This window comes from Haematobia irritans, chromosome 1 (assembly GCF_050003625.1).
Source record: "Haematobia irritans isolate KBUSLIRL chromosome 1, ASM5000362v1, whole genome shotgun sequence".
In the NCBI taxonomy this organism is placed as follows: domain Eukaryota; kingdom Metazoa; phylum Arthropoda; class Insecta; order Diptera; family Muscidae; genus Haematobia; species Haematobia irritans.
The window spans coordinates 36,577,271-36,595,772 of NC_134397.1; the positions used below are offsets into that span (position 1 = coordinate 36,577,271).

Sequence of the window (18,502 nt, forward strand, 5' to 3'; positions counted from 1 at the left end):
TACTTAATGTGGCATCACAATGGACTGTAAAGTCTAAGTGAGCCTGGAGTAAATAGGGCTACCACTTAAACCAACGCCAAGTGCCGTTGGCAAAAGAGGTTCGGTTTCATTCTCTGTCGCAACTTATTGCACATGTTCGGTTCGTGTAGGCAAAAAAATTCAAAATTTTCTGCTGGAAGTTATTCGTTACTTCAAGAGGACAGTAAAAATGAATCGAATAGAGAATAATTCCTACAATTGAAACTCATGTTTCATGATTTATTCAGGTTTGAATAAAAATTTTATATAATTGTTGTATTTTTTTCTTACACTGAAAAAGCGTTTTCGTTTCCAAGAGACGAAATTTTGGAATCCTAAAGTTTTATTCTCTTTTGACACCATAAAATTTCTTTAAAGCAAATACAAAATATTAGACACAATCGTTGTAATGCTTGTCATAAATACGAATTTATTTGATATTAAGAAAAATACTTTATAATAAAGAGTAATTTCATTTGTTTAAAATTTCGTTACGGGGAAAAGTATTTTTTGTTTGTGAAATAATTCAATAATTGCACAGCAAGGCTTAATTATCGACAACACGAAACTATTGACTCTACTGTGTAAACATCTATTATCTTTAAAACTTTGCCAGTTTAGCAATAAAACATTTACTAATTATCACTACATCTTCTTAAACTCATTTTCATTTCAAAAAACAAAAAAATAAACGAAATTATCAGTAAACAATACAAATTAAAACCACGTCAATGCAATGCATATTCGTATCTAAGTAATTTTAATTAGCATCTATATTTAAATTAATACTAAACTAAAAATTCGATAATATCGATAATAAAAACAGAAATAACTATTGCGCTCAAATACATAAATTCATAATTAAAGGGGAATACATTTGCTGTAAATAAAAATATATTTATTAAAAAACAATTAATTAGAAAATGTTTGGCTGTTAAAATAAATAATTCAATTTTAAAGAAATTTAGCAACAGTATATTGTAGCTTAAAAATTAACAGAAAATGAAAGAATGTTCTTTCTAGAAATTGTAAAACTATACAAATATCCATTCAAACCATTTAAGTAGTCGACTTAAGGGATTATATAATATTTGTTAAAATAATAAAAAAAAACACAAAACAAAACACAGAATAATATGTAACTGGATGTTTTAGATTTGTATATAGTAGAAAAATAAACCAGAAAATCTATTTAAAAAATACAGTTAATTTTTTTGGCTTTTTTGAAACATTACCGCCATAGACCATGGATGCACCTACAATCCTCGCAAATGTCTCATAAAACATATGTAAAGGGTTGAAAAGATCAGGTTCACAGTGGTTGATGACCAATATATCACATGCCAATCCGATGGACTTTTCTATTTAGGTTATTTTACGACTAAAAATGCATCACTATGGATGCGTTGAAGGGAGCCATCACACGGCAGTGGATCAAGGATTCCATCTGGGTTGAGGTCAATAGCAAAGGCTTCGGATTCGTTTACTTCTGTTATGGTCACTTCGGAAAAATATTTGAAAGATTTTTAAAAGGATTTGTCAACGCATTCATATCAGCAAACAATTTCAGCTCAAATGTAATATGGTTAGTGGTTTGTTCGAAATTGCTGCTAGAAAAATGTTTGAAACTCATTTTGGTCAAATATTTGTCATGTGCTACCACACTCGCTTACATATTTTTTCCATTTTACTTCTACATTAAAAAGCAAAATTTTCGTTATCTTAATGAAAATTTTAATAAAATTTTCTTTATGTGTTGGAATGTGCAAACATAAACGTTTTTGCTGTAATTGGAAATGCCGTTCGGACCGCACACTGAAAAAACATGGACGAAAAATTTTAATTTGTGGTGTTAAGAGACTCATGGCAGCAAAATGTTCCAAAATTCTATAGAATCTTTGATAGGATGTGAATCTCAAGTTTGCTGCAGTTGGTAGAATTCAACCAAAAATGACAGTTAGATTTTTACTGTTTGGTCTTGATGTTTTGGTAGATTTTGCCAAATATTCCTCTCAAACTAAAATGTATTTAAAATGTTCTGCCGAAATAAGGTTAGGCTAGGTTAGGTGGCAGCCCGATGTTTCAGGCTCACTTAGACTATTCAGTCCATTGTGATACCACATTGGTGAACTTCCCTCTTATCACTGAGTGCTGCCCGATTCTATGTTAAGCTCAATGACAAGGGACCTCCCTTTTATAGCCGAGTCCGAACGGCATTCCACATTGCAGTGAAACCACTTAGAGAAGCTTTGAAACACTCAGAAATGTCACCAGCATTACTGAGGTGGGATAATGCACCGCTGAAAAACTTTTTGGTGTTCGGTCGTAGCAGAAATCGAACCCACGACCTTGTGTATGCAAGGCGGGCATGCTAACCATTGCACCACGGTGGCTCGCCGAAATAAAGTTTTGAGAACAATTTTCTATAGAAATACAATTTTGACAAAATTTCTTATTTTCTAAATTTCTTTCATTTTCTATTGAAATAAAATTTTGACAAATTTTTCTATAGAAATAAAATTTTGACAAATTTTCTATAGAAATAAAATTTTGGAAAAAATTTTTATAGAAATAAAATTGTGATAAACTGCTGACAAAAATGTTTATAGAAATACGATTTTGGAAAAATTTTCGATAGAAAAAAAATTTGGACAAAATTTTGTAGAGAAATAAAATTTTGAGAAAATTTTTTATAGAAATAAAATTTTGAGAAAATTTTTTATAGAAATAAAATTTTGAGAAAAATTTTTATAGAAATAAAATGTTGACAAAATTTTCTATAGAAATGAAATTTTGACAAAATTTTTTACAAAAATAAAATTTTGACAAAATTTCTATAGAAATAAAATTTTCACAAAATTACTATAGAAATAACATTTTGACAAAAATGTCAATAGAACTAAAATGTTGACAAAAATGTGTATAAAAAAATTTAGATAAAATTTGCTATAGAAAAAAATTTGGATTAAATTTTCTATAGATATACAGCTTTGACAAAATATTTTATAGAAATAAAATTTTGACAAATTTTCTATAGAAATACAATTTTGACAAAATGTTCTATAAAAATACAATTTTGACTAAATTTTCTATAAAAATACAATTTTGACAAAATTTTCTATAGAAATAAAATTTTGACAAATTTTCTATAGAAATAAAATTTTGAGAAACTTTTTATAGAAATAAAATTTTGAAAAAATTTCTATAGAACTAAAATGTTGACAAAAATGTGTATAAATAAAATTTGCTATAGAAAAAAATTCGACAAAATTCACTATAGAAATAAAATTTTGACAACATTTTCTATAGAAACAAAACATTGACGAAATTTTCTTAGAAATACAATTTTGACAAAATTTTCTATAGAAATAAAATTTTGACAAAATTTCTATAGAAATAAAATTTGACAAAATTTCTATAGAAATAAAATTTTGACAAAATTTTCTATAGATATAAATTGTTGACAAAATTTTCTATAGATATAAAATTTTGACAATATTTTCTATAGAAATAAAATTTTGACAAAAATGACAATAGAACTAAAATGTTGACGTTAGTGTGTATAAATAAAATTTTGACAAATTAATCTATAGAAATAAAATTAAAAAAATAATATAGAAATAAAATTCTGAAGATATTGTCCATAGAAATAGAATTTTGAGAAAATTTTCTATAGAAATAAAATTTTGACAAAATATTGTATAGAAATAACATTTTATCAAAATTTTTTATAGAAATGAAATTGTTAGAATTTTTTTAAAGAAGTAAAATTTTGACAAAATTTTCTATAGAAATAAAATTGTGACAAAATTTTCTACAGAAATAAAATTTTGACAAAATTTTCTATAGAAATAAAATTTTGATAACATTTTCTATAGAAATAAAATTTTGACAAAATTTTCTATAGAAATAAAATTTTGACAAAATTTTCTTTGAAATAAAATTTTGACAAAATATTGTATAGAAATAAAATTTTGACAAAATTTTCTATAAAAATAAAATTTTATCAAAATTTTCTATAGAAATGAAATTGTTAGAATTTTTTTTTATAGAAGTAAAATTTTGAGAAAATTTTTATAGAAATAAAATTTTGACAAAATTCTCTATAGAAATAAAATTTTGACAATATTTTCTATAGAAATAAAATTTTGGCAAAATTTTCTATAGAAATAAAATTTTGACAAAAGTTTCTATAGAAATAACATTTTGACAAAATTATCTATAGAAATAAAATTTTGAAAAAAATAAATATAGAAATAAAATTTTGAAGGTATTGTCCATAGAAATACAATTTTTAAAAAATTTTCTATAGAAATAAAATTTTGACAAAATTTTCTATAGGAATAAAATTTTGAGAAAATTTTCTATAGAAATAAAATTTTGACAAAATTTTCTATAGAAATAAAATTTTGACAAAATTTTCTATAGAAATAAAGTTTTGACAAAATTTTCTATAGAAATAAAATTTTGACAAAAGTTTCTATAGAAATAACATTTTTACAAAATTTGCTATTGAAATAAAATTTTGACAACATTTTCTATAGAAATAAAATTTTGACAAAATTTTCTATAGAAATAAAATTTTGACAAAATATTGTATAGAAATAAAATTTTGACAAAATTTTCTTTAAAAATAAAATTTTATCAAAATTTTCTATAGAAATGAAATTGTTAGAATTTTTTTTATAGAAGTAAAATTTTGAGAAAATTTTTATAGGAATAACATTTTGACAAAATATTCTATAGAAATAAAATTTTGACAAAATTTTGTATAGAAATAAAATGTTGACAAAATTTTCTATAGAAATAAAATTTTGGGAAAAGTTTCTATAGAAATAACATTTTGACAAAATTATCTATAGAAATAAAATTTTGAAAAAAATTAATATAGAAATAAAATTTTGAAGGTATTGTCCATAGAAATACAATTTTGAAGTCATTGTCCATAGAAATACAATTTTGAGAAAATTTTCTATAGAAATAAAATTTTGACAAAATTTTTTTTATAGAAATAAAATTTTGATTTGACTTCCGGGGCCTCTTGGGGGTGTAATTTCGTCATATTGGACTTGCGAAAACTCTTGGTGGAGTAAATTTCATCCAATCCGTATGAAATTTCGACTTTTAATTATCATGCGAAAATTTGTTCATATAAGTTCATAATTATTTATAGACTCCTCAATATAAACCAATCAAGGGCATGGAGGGCATTTTCGAATATTCGGCCGGATATAATAATTTTGTTTGGTTTCATTTATCTACGTCGCGCTCCAGACTGTGTTGTAAGCAGTCTTTGCTGAGTGCCCAAATTTATTATGCTTATCCAAAACCCGTTCTTGTTCTTTTACACAGAATAATTTCCTAAAATTACTAAAAATCTGTCATTCCAGAATTGTCAATATATTTAATTAAATTATGAATGAAAAAATTACCCTCATTCATCCCTATCTCTCTCTCATTTCGAAATGAAATTCATTCATGAAAAATCTATCTGGTGAACAAAACAACTCCCTTGTTCTTCTCTAGCATAAATTTAATAACAAATAAGCATCAAAGAATATTTTGAGAGGGTTTTAGTCAAACAAAACACCACCATACAGCGGTCATCATCATATTTCGGCTTTTCTCGAAGACGTTCGTTTGTTGGTAAACAAAGGTGCGCGTGATAATCAACACGTGGTTGGAATGCATGAAACCACAGTCCCGCTAAATGTACACAAAAGACAAAAACACTGGACTACATTTGGGCGCATGCGTTGAAAATGATAAGACATTCGAATAACACCAACAAGAGAAGAAGAGCTAAACAACCACCATTTGTCAAAATGACAGTTTAGATAAAAATGCAAAAAGGTATCGATTTTTTTGTTTGCTTGCGAGGCCATAAATACAAAACAGACACAGAAATTCTTGTTGCTTGCCAAGGAAATACATAAACTACTGAGGAAACTAAAGAAAAAACTAAAATCATAGCATAAGTCCAAGGCATTGTGAAGAGTGAGACAATTTAACATAAATGTAGCATACTTTTGGGATTTGTGGAAATTTTTCTGTGTACAAGTGCCAAAAACAAAAAACGGAAAAGTTAATACGCCATATTTGTTATCATACGCAATCTAAAAATTTCCGGTAATGATAAATATGAGACCATATGTGCCCTCAAATCGCATAGCCATACGGGATTCCATAGATGAAGATATCAGTGATGATGTAGATGATGAGGTCTTCATCAAGGATTCCAAAACCTCAAAGGTATACAAGATGTTTGGAAGTAGAAAAAATGCACTTTAATTTACTCTCGTTATGCCCCCTTCTTTTTTCCCTAATTGCAGATGAGCGAAGAGAAGGGCCTTAAGCGGCCTCTCATGGCTCCGCGACGTAAAAATGGCAAATCACATTCATCCTCGCCTATTATGAAAAAACATCGCCGATGCTGTTGGCGTTGCTGTGAACCGTTTTGTTATGGTCTAGCTGCCTTAACTATAGTCATAGCCTTAATCAGCCTGATTGCCCTTATATTAACCATGGTCCCTGTATCCATGCAAAAAATCAAAGGATGGCTTCATCATCAGAAAATACCCGCTATGCCATCGGCTCTAAATGATGGTCAAAAATCCTATGGAGACAGTATGGGTAGTGAATTCGTTCCCTGTACCCAAATCAGTGTCCAAAAGTTATGGTCACGTACATTTCCACGAATGAACAGTGAAAGTCCTGTGCGAAAGGCCGATCTCAATGGTGATGATGTCACAGATATAATTTTTGGTTTTGGTGTTGATGATAATATCCAATATGAAGGATATCCATTGCCTAAATGTAAGAGTCCCATACAGGGTGACGAAGTGCCTTGTGAGGGTGGTGTAATAGCTGTGAATGGAGTTAACGGCGAATTGTTGTGGCAAACATGGAGTGTGGCAAATGTTTTCTCTTTGTTGTGTACAATGGATATTAATGGTGATGGTTATACGGATTGTGTTGCTGCTGGACGATTGGGTGTAAGTGAATAGGGGAAAATTATACCGTTCAGGACAAATTTGTTACAGGTTGATTGTGAATAAGTTTGCTTCTAAGAATGAAAAGTCAAGATTTGAAAAAGTCGATTATTTTTTCTAATACTGAAAATGTTGACTTTTGATTTTTACTAAAATCGAATTTTACCAAGTTGGGAAAAGTCAATTTCTTCCAGATATAAAAAACAAACACTTTTCGGCTTTCAAAATTGGTTCATAGGATTGCAGAATAAAAAATCAATTTTCAATTTTTTTTAATAAATACTCAAAATGTTTACCAATTTGGAAAAGTGGACTTATCGACTTCTTTGAATATTCAAAATTTTGTAAAAAGAACGACTTGAGAAAGTGGAATTCTTTACTTTTTCCATTTAAAACGAGCCGGCTTACCGACTATTGAAAAAATCGAATGTATCGACTTTTGTGATTATTGAAAATTCAACGATTTTTTAATGTTTGATTATCGCCGCGATTAATAGATTCACATCACATTCACTATTCAATTCAAAGTTCACTTTTCAAGTTTTTCATTAAAAGTCTACTAGAAGATTTAGTCACCATCAAGTCGAGTTTTTGATTTTTTAAAAATTTAAAAACTTTAACTTTTGCAACATTCCAAAATTTCGTAAAATCGATTTTTCGACTTGGGTCAATGCTAAAATTTGATTAGTGAATTTTTTACAACAAATCAAGCTTCTATAAATCGAATTTGAAGATGGGATTAAAATCGGAATCATAATGTCAACTTGTTTAAAATAATCGAACTTTTGATTTTTCAAAATAAGAAAAAGTCAACTTACGTCTGTTACGAAATTCGTAAATGTCGATTTTTCGACTTTTCTGATAATTGAAAATATTTCCTTTGAGGAATTGTCACCATAAAATGATCTATACCACATTCGTCATTCAGTAGGACTTTTAATGAGAATCAAAAAAAAAAAAATCTATAGAAATAAAATTATGATAAAATATTCTATAGAAATAAAGTTTTGAGAAAACTTTCAAGAGAAATACAATTTTGAGAAAATGTTCTATAGAAATAAAATTTTGACAAAATTTTCTATGGAAATAAAATTTTGACAAAATTTTCTATAGAAATAAAATTTTGAGAAAATTTCCTATTGAAATAAAATTTTAAGAAAATTTTCTATAGAATTAAAATTTTAAGAAAATTTTCTATAGAAATAAAGTTTTGACAAAATTTTCTATAGAAATAAAATTTGGAGAAAAATTTCTATAAAAATAATATTTTGACAAAATTTTCTATAGAAATAAAATTTTGAGAAAATTTTCGATAGAAATAAATTTTTGAGAAAAAATTTCTGTAGCAAAAAAAATTTGACAAAATTTTCTATAGAAATAAAATTTTAAGAAAATTTTCTATAGAAATAAAATTTTAAGAAAATTTTCTATAGAAATAAAATTTTGAAAAAATTTTTATTAGAAATAAAATTTTGAGAAAAATTTCTGTAGAAAAAAATTTGACAAAATTTTCTATATAAATAAAATTTTAAGAAAAATTTCTATAGAAATAAAATTTTGCGAAAAATTTCTATAGAAATAAAATTTTGAGAAAACTTTCAATAGAGATAAAATTTTGAGAAAACTTTCAATAGAAATAAAATTTTGACAAAATTTCCTAGAGAAATAAAATTTTCTATAGAAACAAAATTTTGAGAAAAATTTCTGTAGAAAAAAATTTGACAAAATTTTCTTTATAAATAAAATTTTAAGAAAATTTTCTATAGAAATAAAATTTTGCGAAAATTTTCTATAGAAATAAAATTTTGAGAAAATTTTCAATAGAAATAAAATTTTGAGAAAATTTTCGATAGAAATATAATTTTGAGAAAATTTTCGATAGAAATAAAATTTTGAGAAAATTTTCTATAGAAATAAAATTTTGAGAAAATTTTCTATAGAAATAAAATTTTGAGAAAATTTTCTATAGAAATAAAATTTTGAGAAAAATTTCTGTAGAAAACAAAAATATTGACAAAATTTTCTATAGAAATAAAATTTTAGGAAAATTTTCTATAGAAATTAAAGTTTGAGAAAATTTTTATTGGAAATAAAATTTTAAGAAAATTTTCTATAGAAATAAAATTTTGAAAAATTTTTCTAAAGAAATAAAATTTTGACAAATTTTTCTACAGAAATAATATGTTGACAAACTTTTCTAAAGAAATAAAATTTTAACAAATCTTTTTATAGATTTTTTAGACAAAACATTCGAGAGAAAAAATTACAAAATTTTCTATAGAAAAAATTGCAAAATAAATTTTTTTGTTTCATAAATTTTTGGTAAAATTTTGACTCGAATGGCAACCGTGATCAGAATTTGATGTCGTTTTTGGATACCCTCAAAGGCCGATTTCGGGCATCACCAAAGTCGACCTACCTCGAATTTTCAAATATATAAAAAGAGGAAAATTGAAATTATAATGCTTAAAATATGACAAATAAAAAAATGTTTTTCGATTTTTCATAATTTTAAAAATTCGACTTTTGTTTTGCTAAATTAGATGGTCTATATTTCATTTATTTTTAAATTCGATTTTTGGTTAAAATTCGATTAGTCGATTTTAATCATTATAAAATGTCGATTAACCGAATGGTCAATTTTTGTATCCCAAGTTTGAGGTTAACAAAAATTCTACTTCGAAATTTTTTACACAAATCGATTAGTGGAAATTTCGATCTTCAGCTGGAGATCCGTACCGCATATTTGACTTATCCAGTCTCATTTCTGATGTCTCATTTGTTGTCTTGTCTATAATTTGTTTTCAGATGATTTTCGCAATAAATGGTCGTAATGGCAACAATATTTGGGAATTCCGTGAAATAGAGGTTGAAACAAATTCTCCCATAGTCATGGATCTTTATACCATTAATATCGTACGTGATTTGGATGGTGATGAAATACCCGAAATTGTGGCTGTACATTTAGAAGAAAGAGAAGAATCTAAAGCTGGTCATATAAAAGTGATTGCAGGGAAAACGGGTAAGGTAATAAGGACCATACCAACACCCTACAAGGAGGAAGTTTTCGTACCCGTACAAATCATAACTAAGGAAGATGGAACTGAGCTGTTACTCATAATTACTGGTGGTCAATCAACTCCAGGAGGAGTGTATACCATTCGTTTATTATCACTTATGAAATTTACCAGTGAAAAAGATTTCACTCCGTTGTATCATCATAAGCGTTCGGGTTTAATGGTTCCATCGGTTTTAACCGATATTACGGGTGATAAGATCGCAGATATAGTGGTGTCTTCTTTCAATTCCACGGTTATGGCTTTTGATGGACGCAACCATTCCATGTTGTGGAATTTCACATTTCCCTCAAGTGAGAGTGTTAGTGCCATAGTACCAGGTCATTTCAATCATGATGATGTTCCCGATTTTATGGTTAAATATAATACGGGACCAGGTTTTCCGGTATATTATTATTCCCAGACCACAATCTTGGATGGTAAAACGGGAAAACCTTTACTGGATGCCATGATGACAGATTCGGGTGGATCCAATAGTTTATTGGGTGGTGTCTCGATATCACAGACCTTTGGTGGAGATTTCTTTTTACACTGGCAAATGCAGTGTCGGGATAGATTGGATGCAAAGGATGCTTATGAATTTATTCCTGGTAAGCAAAATTCAAAATGATCCATTACGGGTTAAGGAATACATGGAATTTTATTTTTCAGATAGTGATATCATACTACAAGCTCGAGCTGATACTTGTCGCTTAAGATACAACACATCCAGCGTTGTTAAATTGTATGCCATTGCCAGACATATAGAGCCACCAGGGGCAGTACTGTTTAGCACTGGTAATTTTCCATTATACAAAATCCTCAGTCGTTATTAGATATATTGTTTAATTTTCCCTATCCAGATGATCTTGAAGTCCATCTTAATCGTACTTTGCCCTCTAGTATTGCTACTATACCACATAAGACTCCAAAGTCACCTCTGAAACATCCCAAGTTATTGAAGAAACTTTTGGCCAATAAAGAATTACTCGAAAAAGTTGTGGCAGCCGAAAAGCTTGAAAATCTGGAAAAGTCCAAAAATCAATTCCGTGAAGAGACTGCTCGTAATCGCCTGTTGCCACCTGAGTTGATGCAAGAAGCTTTGGAAAAGAATGAAGTTCCAGAGGATGCCTATGAAGCTTTGAAACAATTAAATTCACCATACTATGGTGGTTTTGTGGGAAATTCACCACTAAGGGAATATGTAAGTAAATTTGGAGGACTTCCAATAGGAACAAAAGAAACTGACTTGCCGACATTCAAACAAAACTTTCAACTCCAAAATAATTCGTCTTTAAAATTTGAGCCTTTTCTTCTCTGTTTTTAGTCAAAAGACTACGAAATCGAACAATCTCAAAGAGTTCCCGAAGACTATGAGAACACCTATCAAGATCCTGAACTACCCCAACTAGTACCACCGAATGATCAACCCATACGATTACGCACAAAATATCCCGGTAATCGGGATATACGAAGTGATGTTCCTACATTTGATGACAGTGATTCTAATGTAACATCAAGTCTTCCAACTGGTGGAGTTCCACGTAATAAACTGGATAAAGATGAACCCTTAAGTTTGTGGGATTTGGAAAGAGAAAAAGAAGAAAGAGATGCCCTGATGAAACAACAACGTCAACAACAGCAGAACTATGATGCAGCACAAACAAATCAACTGGAAGAGGAGAATAATCAGGGATCGTTGGAACAACAACAACAACAGCAGCAGCAACAATTTGAAGATATAAATGTTGATGATAATATGAAACGCAAGAGAAGAGAGGCATCCGATACTCCAAATGAAAGTGAAAAATTGGACAATGATGAATGGTTTTTGTCTTCGATTTCATCTACTGGAGTTCTAATGAAATCTTTGAATAATACCCGTTCCTCAATAGATTTCTCTTTTGTCTTGAATATACGTGAATCAGAGGCGTTTCCACCATTATTCCTACCACAAGATTTGAATTGCATTGAGGAGAAAATAAGCGCTTATAAAAGTAAGTTGGAATGATTTTTGATATATAAAGATATTTTTTTTTTATGGAAAACCAAGGTGGAATCTAAAGCCCTGATAGAAATGCATAGGCACATTTGCTCTTTGTGAAACTCTGCATTTTTTCATTTGCTCCCATAAGAAATACATTATAGAACTGCATTATCGGCGGGAAACAATGCAGGACATAAGCCCGGTATGCATCTCTATCGAAATGTTACTCTACACATAAGAAACAAATTATTATTGCTATTGAAAATTCCCTGAGACGACATTATCGACGGTTTACTTTTTGCCATCGCTATATACATCTAGGGGTAATTTTCGTTTTAGTGTTTAATGCGTTTGGTAAAATTCTATGCAGCTCTCTATGTCAATAAAGCAGATATTTTTTTCAAATCCAAGGTAAGGTAAGAAATACACGATAAAATTGCCTTATCGGCAGATATTTTTTCAAATCCAAGATGATATTGTCGATTTTGTCTTTTTCTCCCATAAGAAATACACGATAAAATTGCCTTATCGGCGGGAAGCCGCACAGGGCATAAAGCCGGTATGCACCTTTAACGAAAATTAACCATAACACACAAAATTTCATTGAATTTCTTATGGGATAAATCGATAAAATTAGGCTAACGAAATTTTCGAAATATCGCTACACACAAAGAAATTTCACGAAAAATTTTCCAATTAAAATTTTAATTGAGTTTTAAAAAATATTCAATTAAAAATTTAATCGGTTCAACAAATTCTTTAACTGAAACAAAAATCAATCACAAAAATAATAGTATCAATTAATTTTTTAATTGGATCAATTAACTTTTTAAGTGACCTTCAATTAATTTTTTAATTGATACTATCATTTCTGTGATTGAAGACATTTCAATTAAAAACTAATTGGATCAATTAATTTCGTGATTGAATCAGAAAAAAAATTTTTTGTGTGTACCCATAAACCCCGTATGTAGCCAAAATTTTATCTCTATCGAAAAATTTTACTTCTATAGAAAAATTTTGAAAAATTTTACCTCTATAGAAAATTTTTGAAAAATTTTATCTCTATAGAAAATTTTTCCAAAATTTTATCTCTATAGAAAATATTTGCAAAATTTTATCTCTATAGAAAATTTTTGCAAAATTTTATCTCTATAGAAAATTTTTGCAAAATTGTATCTCTATAGAAAATGTTTGCAAAATTTTATCTCTACAGAAAATTTTTGCAAAAATTTTATTTCTATTTTCAAAATTTTATTTCTATAGAAAATGTTTAAAAATTTTGTTTCTATGGAAAATTTTTGCAAAATTTTATCTCTATAGAAAATTTTTGCAAAATTTTGTCTCTATAGAACATTTTTGAAAAATTTTATCTCTATAGAGTTTGCTATAAATTCTTAGTTGGAGAGGAATATTTTGCAAAATCTACCAAAACATAGAGAATTCTACCAATCTACCTACATTTGCTGGTGAAACTCTGCATTTTTTTCAATTTCTCCCACACGAAATACATTATAGAACTGCATTATCGGCGGGAAACATTGCAAGACATACGCCCAATATGCGTATCTATCGAAATGTTACTCTACACATAAGAAACAAATTATTATTGCTATTGAAAATTCGCTGAGACGACATTATCGACTGTTTACTTTCTGCCATCGCTATATATATCTAGGGGTAATTTTCGTTTTAGTGTGTAATGCGTTTGGTAAAATTCTATGCAGTTCTCTATGTCAATAAAGAAGATATTTTTTCAAATCCAAGGTAATATTGTCGATTTTTTAATTTTCTCCCATAAGAAATACACGATAAAATTGCCTTATCGGCAGATATTTTTTAAAATCCAAGGTGATATTGTCGATTTTTTCATTTTCTCCCATAAGAAATACACGATAAAATTGCCTTATCGGCGGGAAGCAGCACAGGGTATAAAGCCGGTATGCACCTCTAGCGAAAATTAACCATAACACACAAAAATGCATTGCATTTCTTATGGGATAAATCGATAAAATTAGGCTAACAAAATTTTAAAAATATCGCTACCCATAAAACCCGGTATTGTAGCCACGGTTGCCACCACGAGCCAAAAATAATCTACCTATATTTGGAGAACACTTTACCAACAAACTACCAAACAAAAAATGTATTTTGCCCAATTTTATCTCTATAAAAAATTTTGTAAAAATTTTATCTCTGTAGAAAATATTTGCAAAATTGTATCTTTATAGAAAATTTTGTCAAATTTTTATCTCTAGAGAAAATTTTTGCAAAATTTTATATCTATAAAAAAATTTTGCAAAATTTTATCTCCACAAAAAAAAAAATTGCAAAATTTTATCTTTATAGAAAATTTTTGTAAAATTTTATCTCTATCGAAAAATTTTGAAAAATTTTACTCTATAGAAAATTTTTCCAAAATTTTATGTCTATAGAAAATTTTTCCATAATTTTATCTCTATAGAAAAATTTTCCAAAATTTTATATCTATAGAAAATTTTTTCAAAATTTTATCGCTATAGAAAATTGTTGCAAAGTTTTATCTCTATAGAAAACTTTTGCAAAATTTTATTTCTATTTACAAAATTTTATTTCTATAGAAAATTTTTTCAAAATTTTGTTTCTATGGAAAATTTTTGCAAAATTTTGTTTCTATGGAAAATTTTTGCAAAATTTTGTCTCTATAGAACATTTTTGAAAAATTTTATTTCTATAGAATTTGCTATAAATTCTTAGTTGGAGAGGAATATTTTGCAAAATCTACCAAAACATAAAGAATTCTACCAATCTACCATACAGTAAAAAATCTACCATATTTGGTAGAATTCTAGCAACTGTGGCAACCGTGCTTGTTGCTCTCCCAAAGAGAATAAAAACACAAGAGGACGAAAATTTCTCTTCTACAAAAACAACAAATGTCAACCGTGTAGATGTCGCACAATGCCTGCAGCTTTTGCAGTATTACCGACGTTGCGGTCGAAGCGCTGTTTTGATAAATTGTTTATAAAGGTATCGGCAGTTATAATTTCAAATTGTATGCCAAAAAATTTAATGGAATGAAAACATTTTTAAAAAAGAAAATTTGTTACACCAAAGTAGGTTCTAAATCCTATTTTCCGTAAGGTCGGCAGAGAACTGAACTGGGTGATCCCGACGCAAACTATGATATTTGAGAGAAGCGCCGATAAAAACTGCATGATATCAGAGAAATTTTCCTCATGACTGCCGCCTACTGATGCAGTTTCGCTTCACAGTTTCGTCCTCTTGTCTTTTTATTCTCTCTGGCCCTCCATGCCAGTTGTTTTTATGGGAGAAAATACAAATAGTCGATAATACCATCCTCGTTTCACTGGCAAATTTGCAATGCATTTTTTAATATTGTCAACATTTGCGACTAAAATAAAGCCCATTATTCGGCTAGGTCATGTACCCGCTATGTAGTTCTAGCTCTGTACCCGCTATGTAGTTCTAGCGAAAATTTCCTTAAATACTGGAATTCCTCTCTAGCGAATATTTCGTTTGCAAGCCAACAACAAAGTTTTAATGGGTGCAAAATCTAAACTATCGATAATAAATTCTTACGGAATTCGTTAGCAATTAAAGCAATGCATTTCTTATGGCTAGTGGAAATTTCGTTTGAGGTTTTACCGGTCATACACCTCCATGGGAAATGTGTGACTTTTTCTGCGAGGAAAAATTTGGTGGGGCATTTTTACATTTTCCCATATAAAATTCGGTATGCAGTTCTTGCGAAATTTCGGCTAGTCCTAAAAAGTACATTAGCATAAGCAATTTTCATAAGGACGACATTATCGACTGATTATATTTTCTCCATAAAAACTGGCATGTGGCTCTTCTAGTTGAATGCCAATAATAAAGTTTTGCTATATGTGTGTATATTAAGGAGAAAACAAAAAAAAATCGATAACATCATCATACCGAAAATTTTACTAGGAGCAGTAACAATGCATTTCTTGTGGGGGTAGGGGAAACTTCCCCAGCATATAATAAATTTTTGCCATATATTTTTTATGGGTCCAAAATGTAAACAACCGATAACAATACTCACGAAAAATTTCGTCATCTAATATAGTAGAGGATTTTATTATGGGTAGCGGAAATTTTGTTAGAGTGCTATACCGGACTTGTAGCTGCAAACCGGGCTTAAGAAACAAATGGCAAAAGTGTCTTATTGGCATTCAAAATATATGTTCGTCAGAGCTGCATACCGGAGTTAAGAAATCCATGAAGATTATGTTATCGACAGATAACCTAATTCTCCACACTTTAAGCAAACATAAATGTGTTGTATAGGCTATAGATATTATTTTAGTCGATACGTTAGATACCAACTTTAATTTACCAAATTAAAGAACGATTGTAATACTGATCACTTTTTTTCAGGTTATACCATGGATAATCAAAGGGCCCTACGACGGCAGTTTATGAAACAATGCCTTAATGATCGCCTGGTTAATATCAATCCCGAATTACCAAAATATGAATCACAATTGATTATCACACGATTAAGTATAACCTGTACCTGTCGATCTCTACAACCAGGTGAGGTATGCTCCGAATTAGATGATATTCAAACACAAAGATGGACTGAATTCATGGGTAACGATGGCAATGGATTCTATAGAAACTGAAAAGGATGATGATGGAATTAGAAGAGATCTACCTGTAGAGACCGATTTTGAATGTTTGTGTTTTTAAAACGAAAGGTTGCAAATGTTAATTACGTCTACTTAAGAAAGTTTGTATCCGAAACTTGCTTTGTATAAAGGCTGATGGTATTGTATGTATGTATTCCCGTTTTGTGGTCATTAACTCTATGACAAATAGGCTCAAAAAACTGATAGCACAAGATTCGAAGATTTTTTTCTTTGGGTTCCATTCTTTCCACTATCAATTAAAGATGAGCATAATATTTTTTATGTTTCTTTTATACTTATTTATACCTTTTTGGATTAAGTTTAATAGAATCTTGCTATATTGTACGTATGTATTTGTATAATTTTGTTGTAAAGAGTATTATTACGGATTTTATATATGTATATTGTTTTTGTGAAATATAGATTTAACATTTCCAGAAATGTGTAAGCACTGTAAAATTAAAAGATTGCAAAGAATTTATCTAGGTATCCCCCCTCTCAAACAAAAGTAACATAATAAATTCAAAATTTTAATAAACCCAAAACCTTAAATTGTGATTTTAGTATAATGTTACAGTGAAAACAAACACAGTGCCTGCTGTTTAATTTTTGGTTCAAAAGCCGATAAGCACCTCCAGTGAAAATTTCATTTCATTGTCATTAAAACAGTGTTTCAAATGGGAACAAAATGAAAATAATCGATAATAGTGCCTCACGGACATTTTGTTGTCAAAATTTTATTTTTATAGGAAATTTTGTCAAAATTTTATTTCTAAACAAAATTTTGCCAAAATTTGATTTCTATAGAAAATTTTGTCCAAATTTAATTTCTTAGAAACTGTTGTCAAAATTTTATTTTTATTGAAAATTTTGTAAAAATTTTATTTTTATAGAAAATTTTTTGAAAATGTTATTTCTATAGAAAATTTTATTTCTATACAAAATTTTGTCAAAATTATATTTTTATAGAAAATTTTGTGTAATTTTTTTTTATAGAAAATTTTATTTTTATAGAAAATTTTGTCAAAATTTTATTTCTAAAAAATTTTTGTCAAAATTTTATTTTTATAAAAAATGTTGTCAAAATTTTATTTCTATAGAAAATTTTGTGTAAATTTTATTTCTATAGAAAATTTTGTCAAAAGCTTGTTTTTTATAGAAAATGTTGTCAAAATTTTATTTCTAAAAAAATTTTGTGAAAAATTTATTTCTATAGAAAATTTTGTCGAAATTTTATTTCTATAGAAAATTTTGTCAACATTTTATTTCTATAGAAAAATTTGTCATAAAAATTTATTTTGTATTGAAAATTTTGTCGAAATTTTATTTCTATAGAAAGTTTCGTCAACATTTTATTTCTATAGAAAATTTTGCAAAAATTTTATTTCTATAGAAAATTTTGCCAAAATTTTATTTCTATAGAAAATTTTGTCAAAATTTTATTTTTATAGAATATTTTGTCAAAATTTGAATTCAATTGAAAATTTTGTCAACATTTTATTTCTATAGAAAATCTTGTCCAAATTTGATTTCTTAGAAAATTTTGTCAAAATTTTATTTTTATTGAAAATTTTGTAAAAATTTTATTTCTAGAAAAAATTTTGTCAAAATTGTATATCTATAGAAAATTTTGTCAAAATTTTATTTTTATAGAAAATTTTGTCAAAATTTCATTTTTATTGAAAATTTTATTTCTATAAAAAATTTTGTGAAAATGTTATTTCTATAGAAAATTTTGTGAAAATGTTATTTCTATAGAAAATTTTATTTCTATAGAAAATTTTGTCGAAA

At 28.0% G+C, this 18,502-nt stretch overlaps 1 protein-coding gene across 1 annotated transcript; it reads left to right on the plus strand.

The window, feature by feature from the left end:
* Nucleotides 1–5,886: 5,886 nt before the first annotated feature.
* LOC142220608 (uncharacterized) lies at nt 5,887–17,256 on the plus strand. Its single transcript, XM_075289820.1, has 7 exons — nt 5,887–6,270; nt 6,351–7,013; nt 9,819–10,677; nt 10,739–10,864; nt 10,930–11,270; nt 11,394–12,063; nt 16,458–17,256. Exons 1-7 carry the CDS (start codon nt 6,151–6,153, stop codon nt 16,703–16,705), a joined length of 3,027 nt encoding a protein of 1,008 aa, XP_075145935.1. The 5' UTR covers nt 5,887–6,150; the 3' UTR covers nt 16,706–17,256.
* The last annotated feature ends 1,246 nt before the right edge of the window (nt 17,257–18,502 follow it).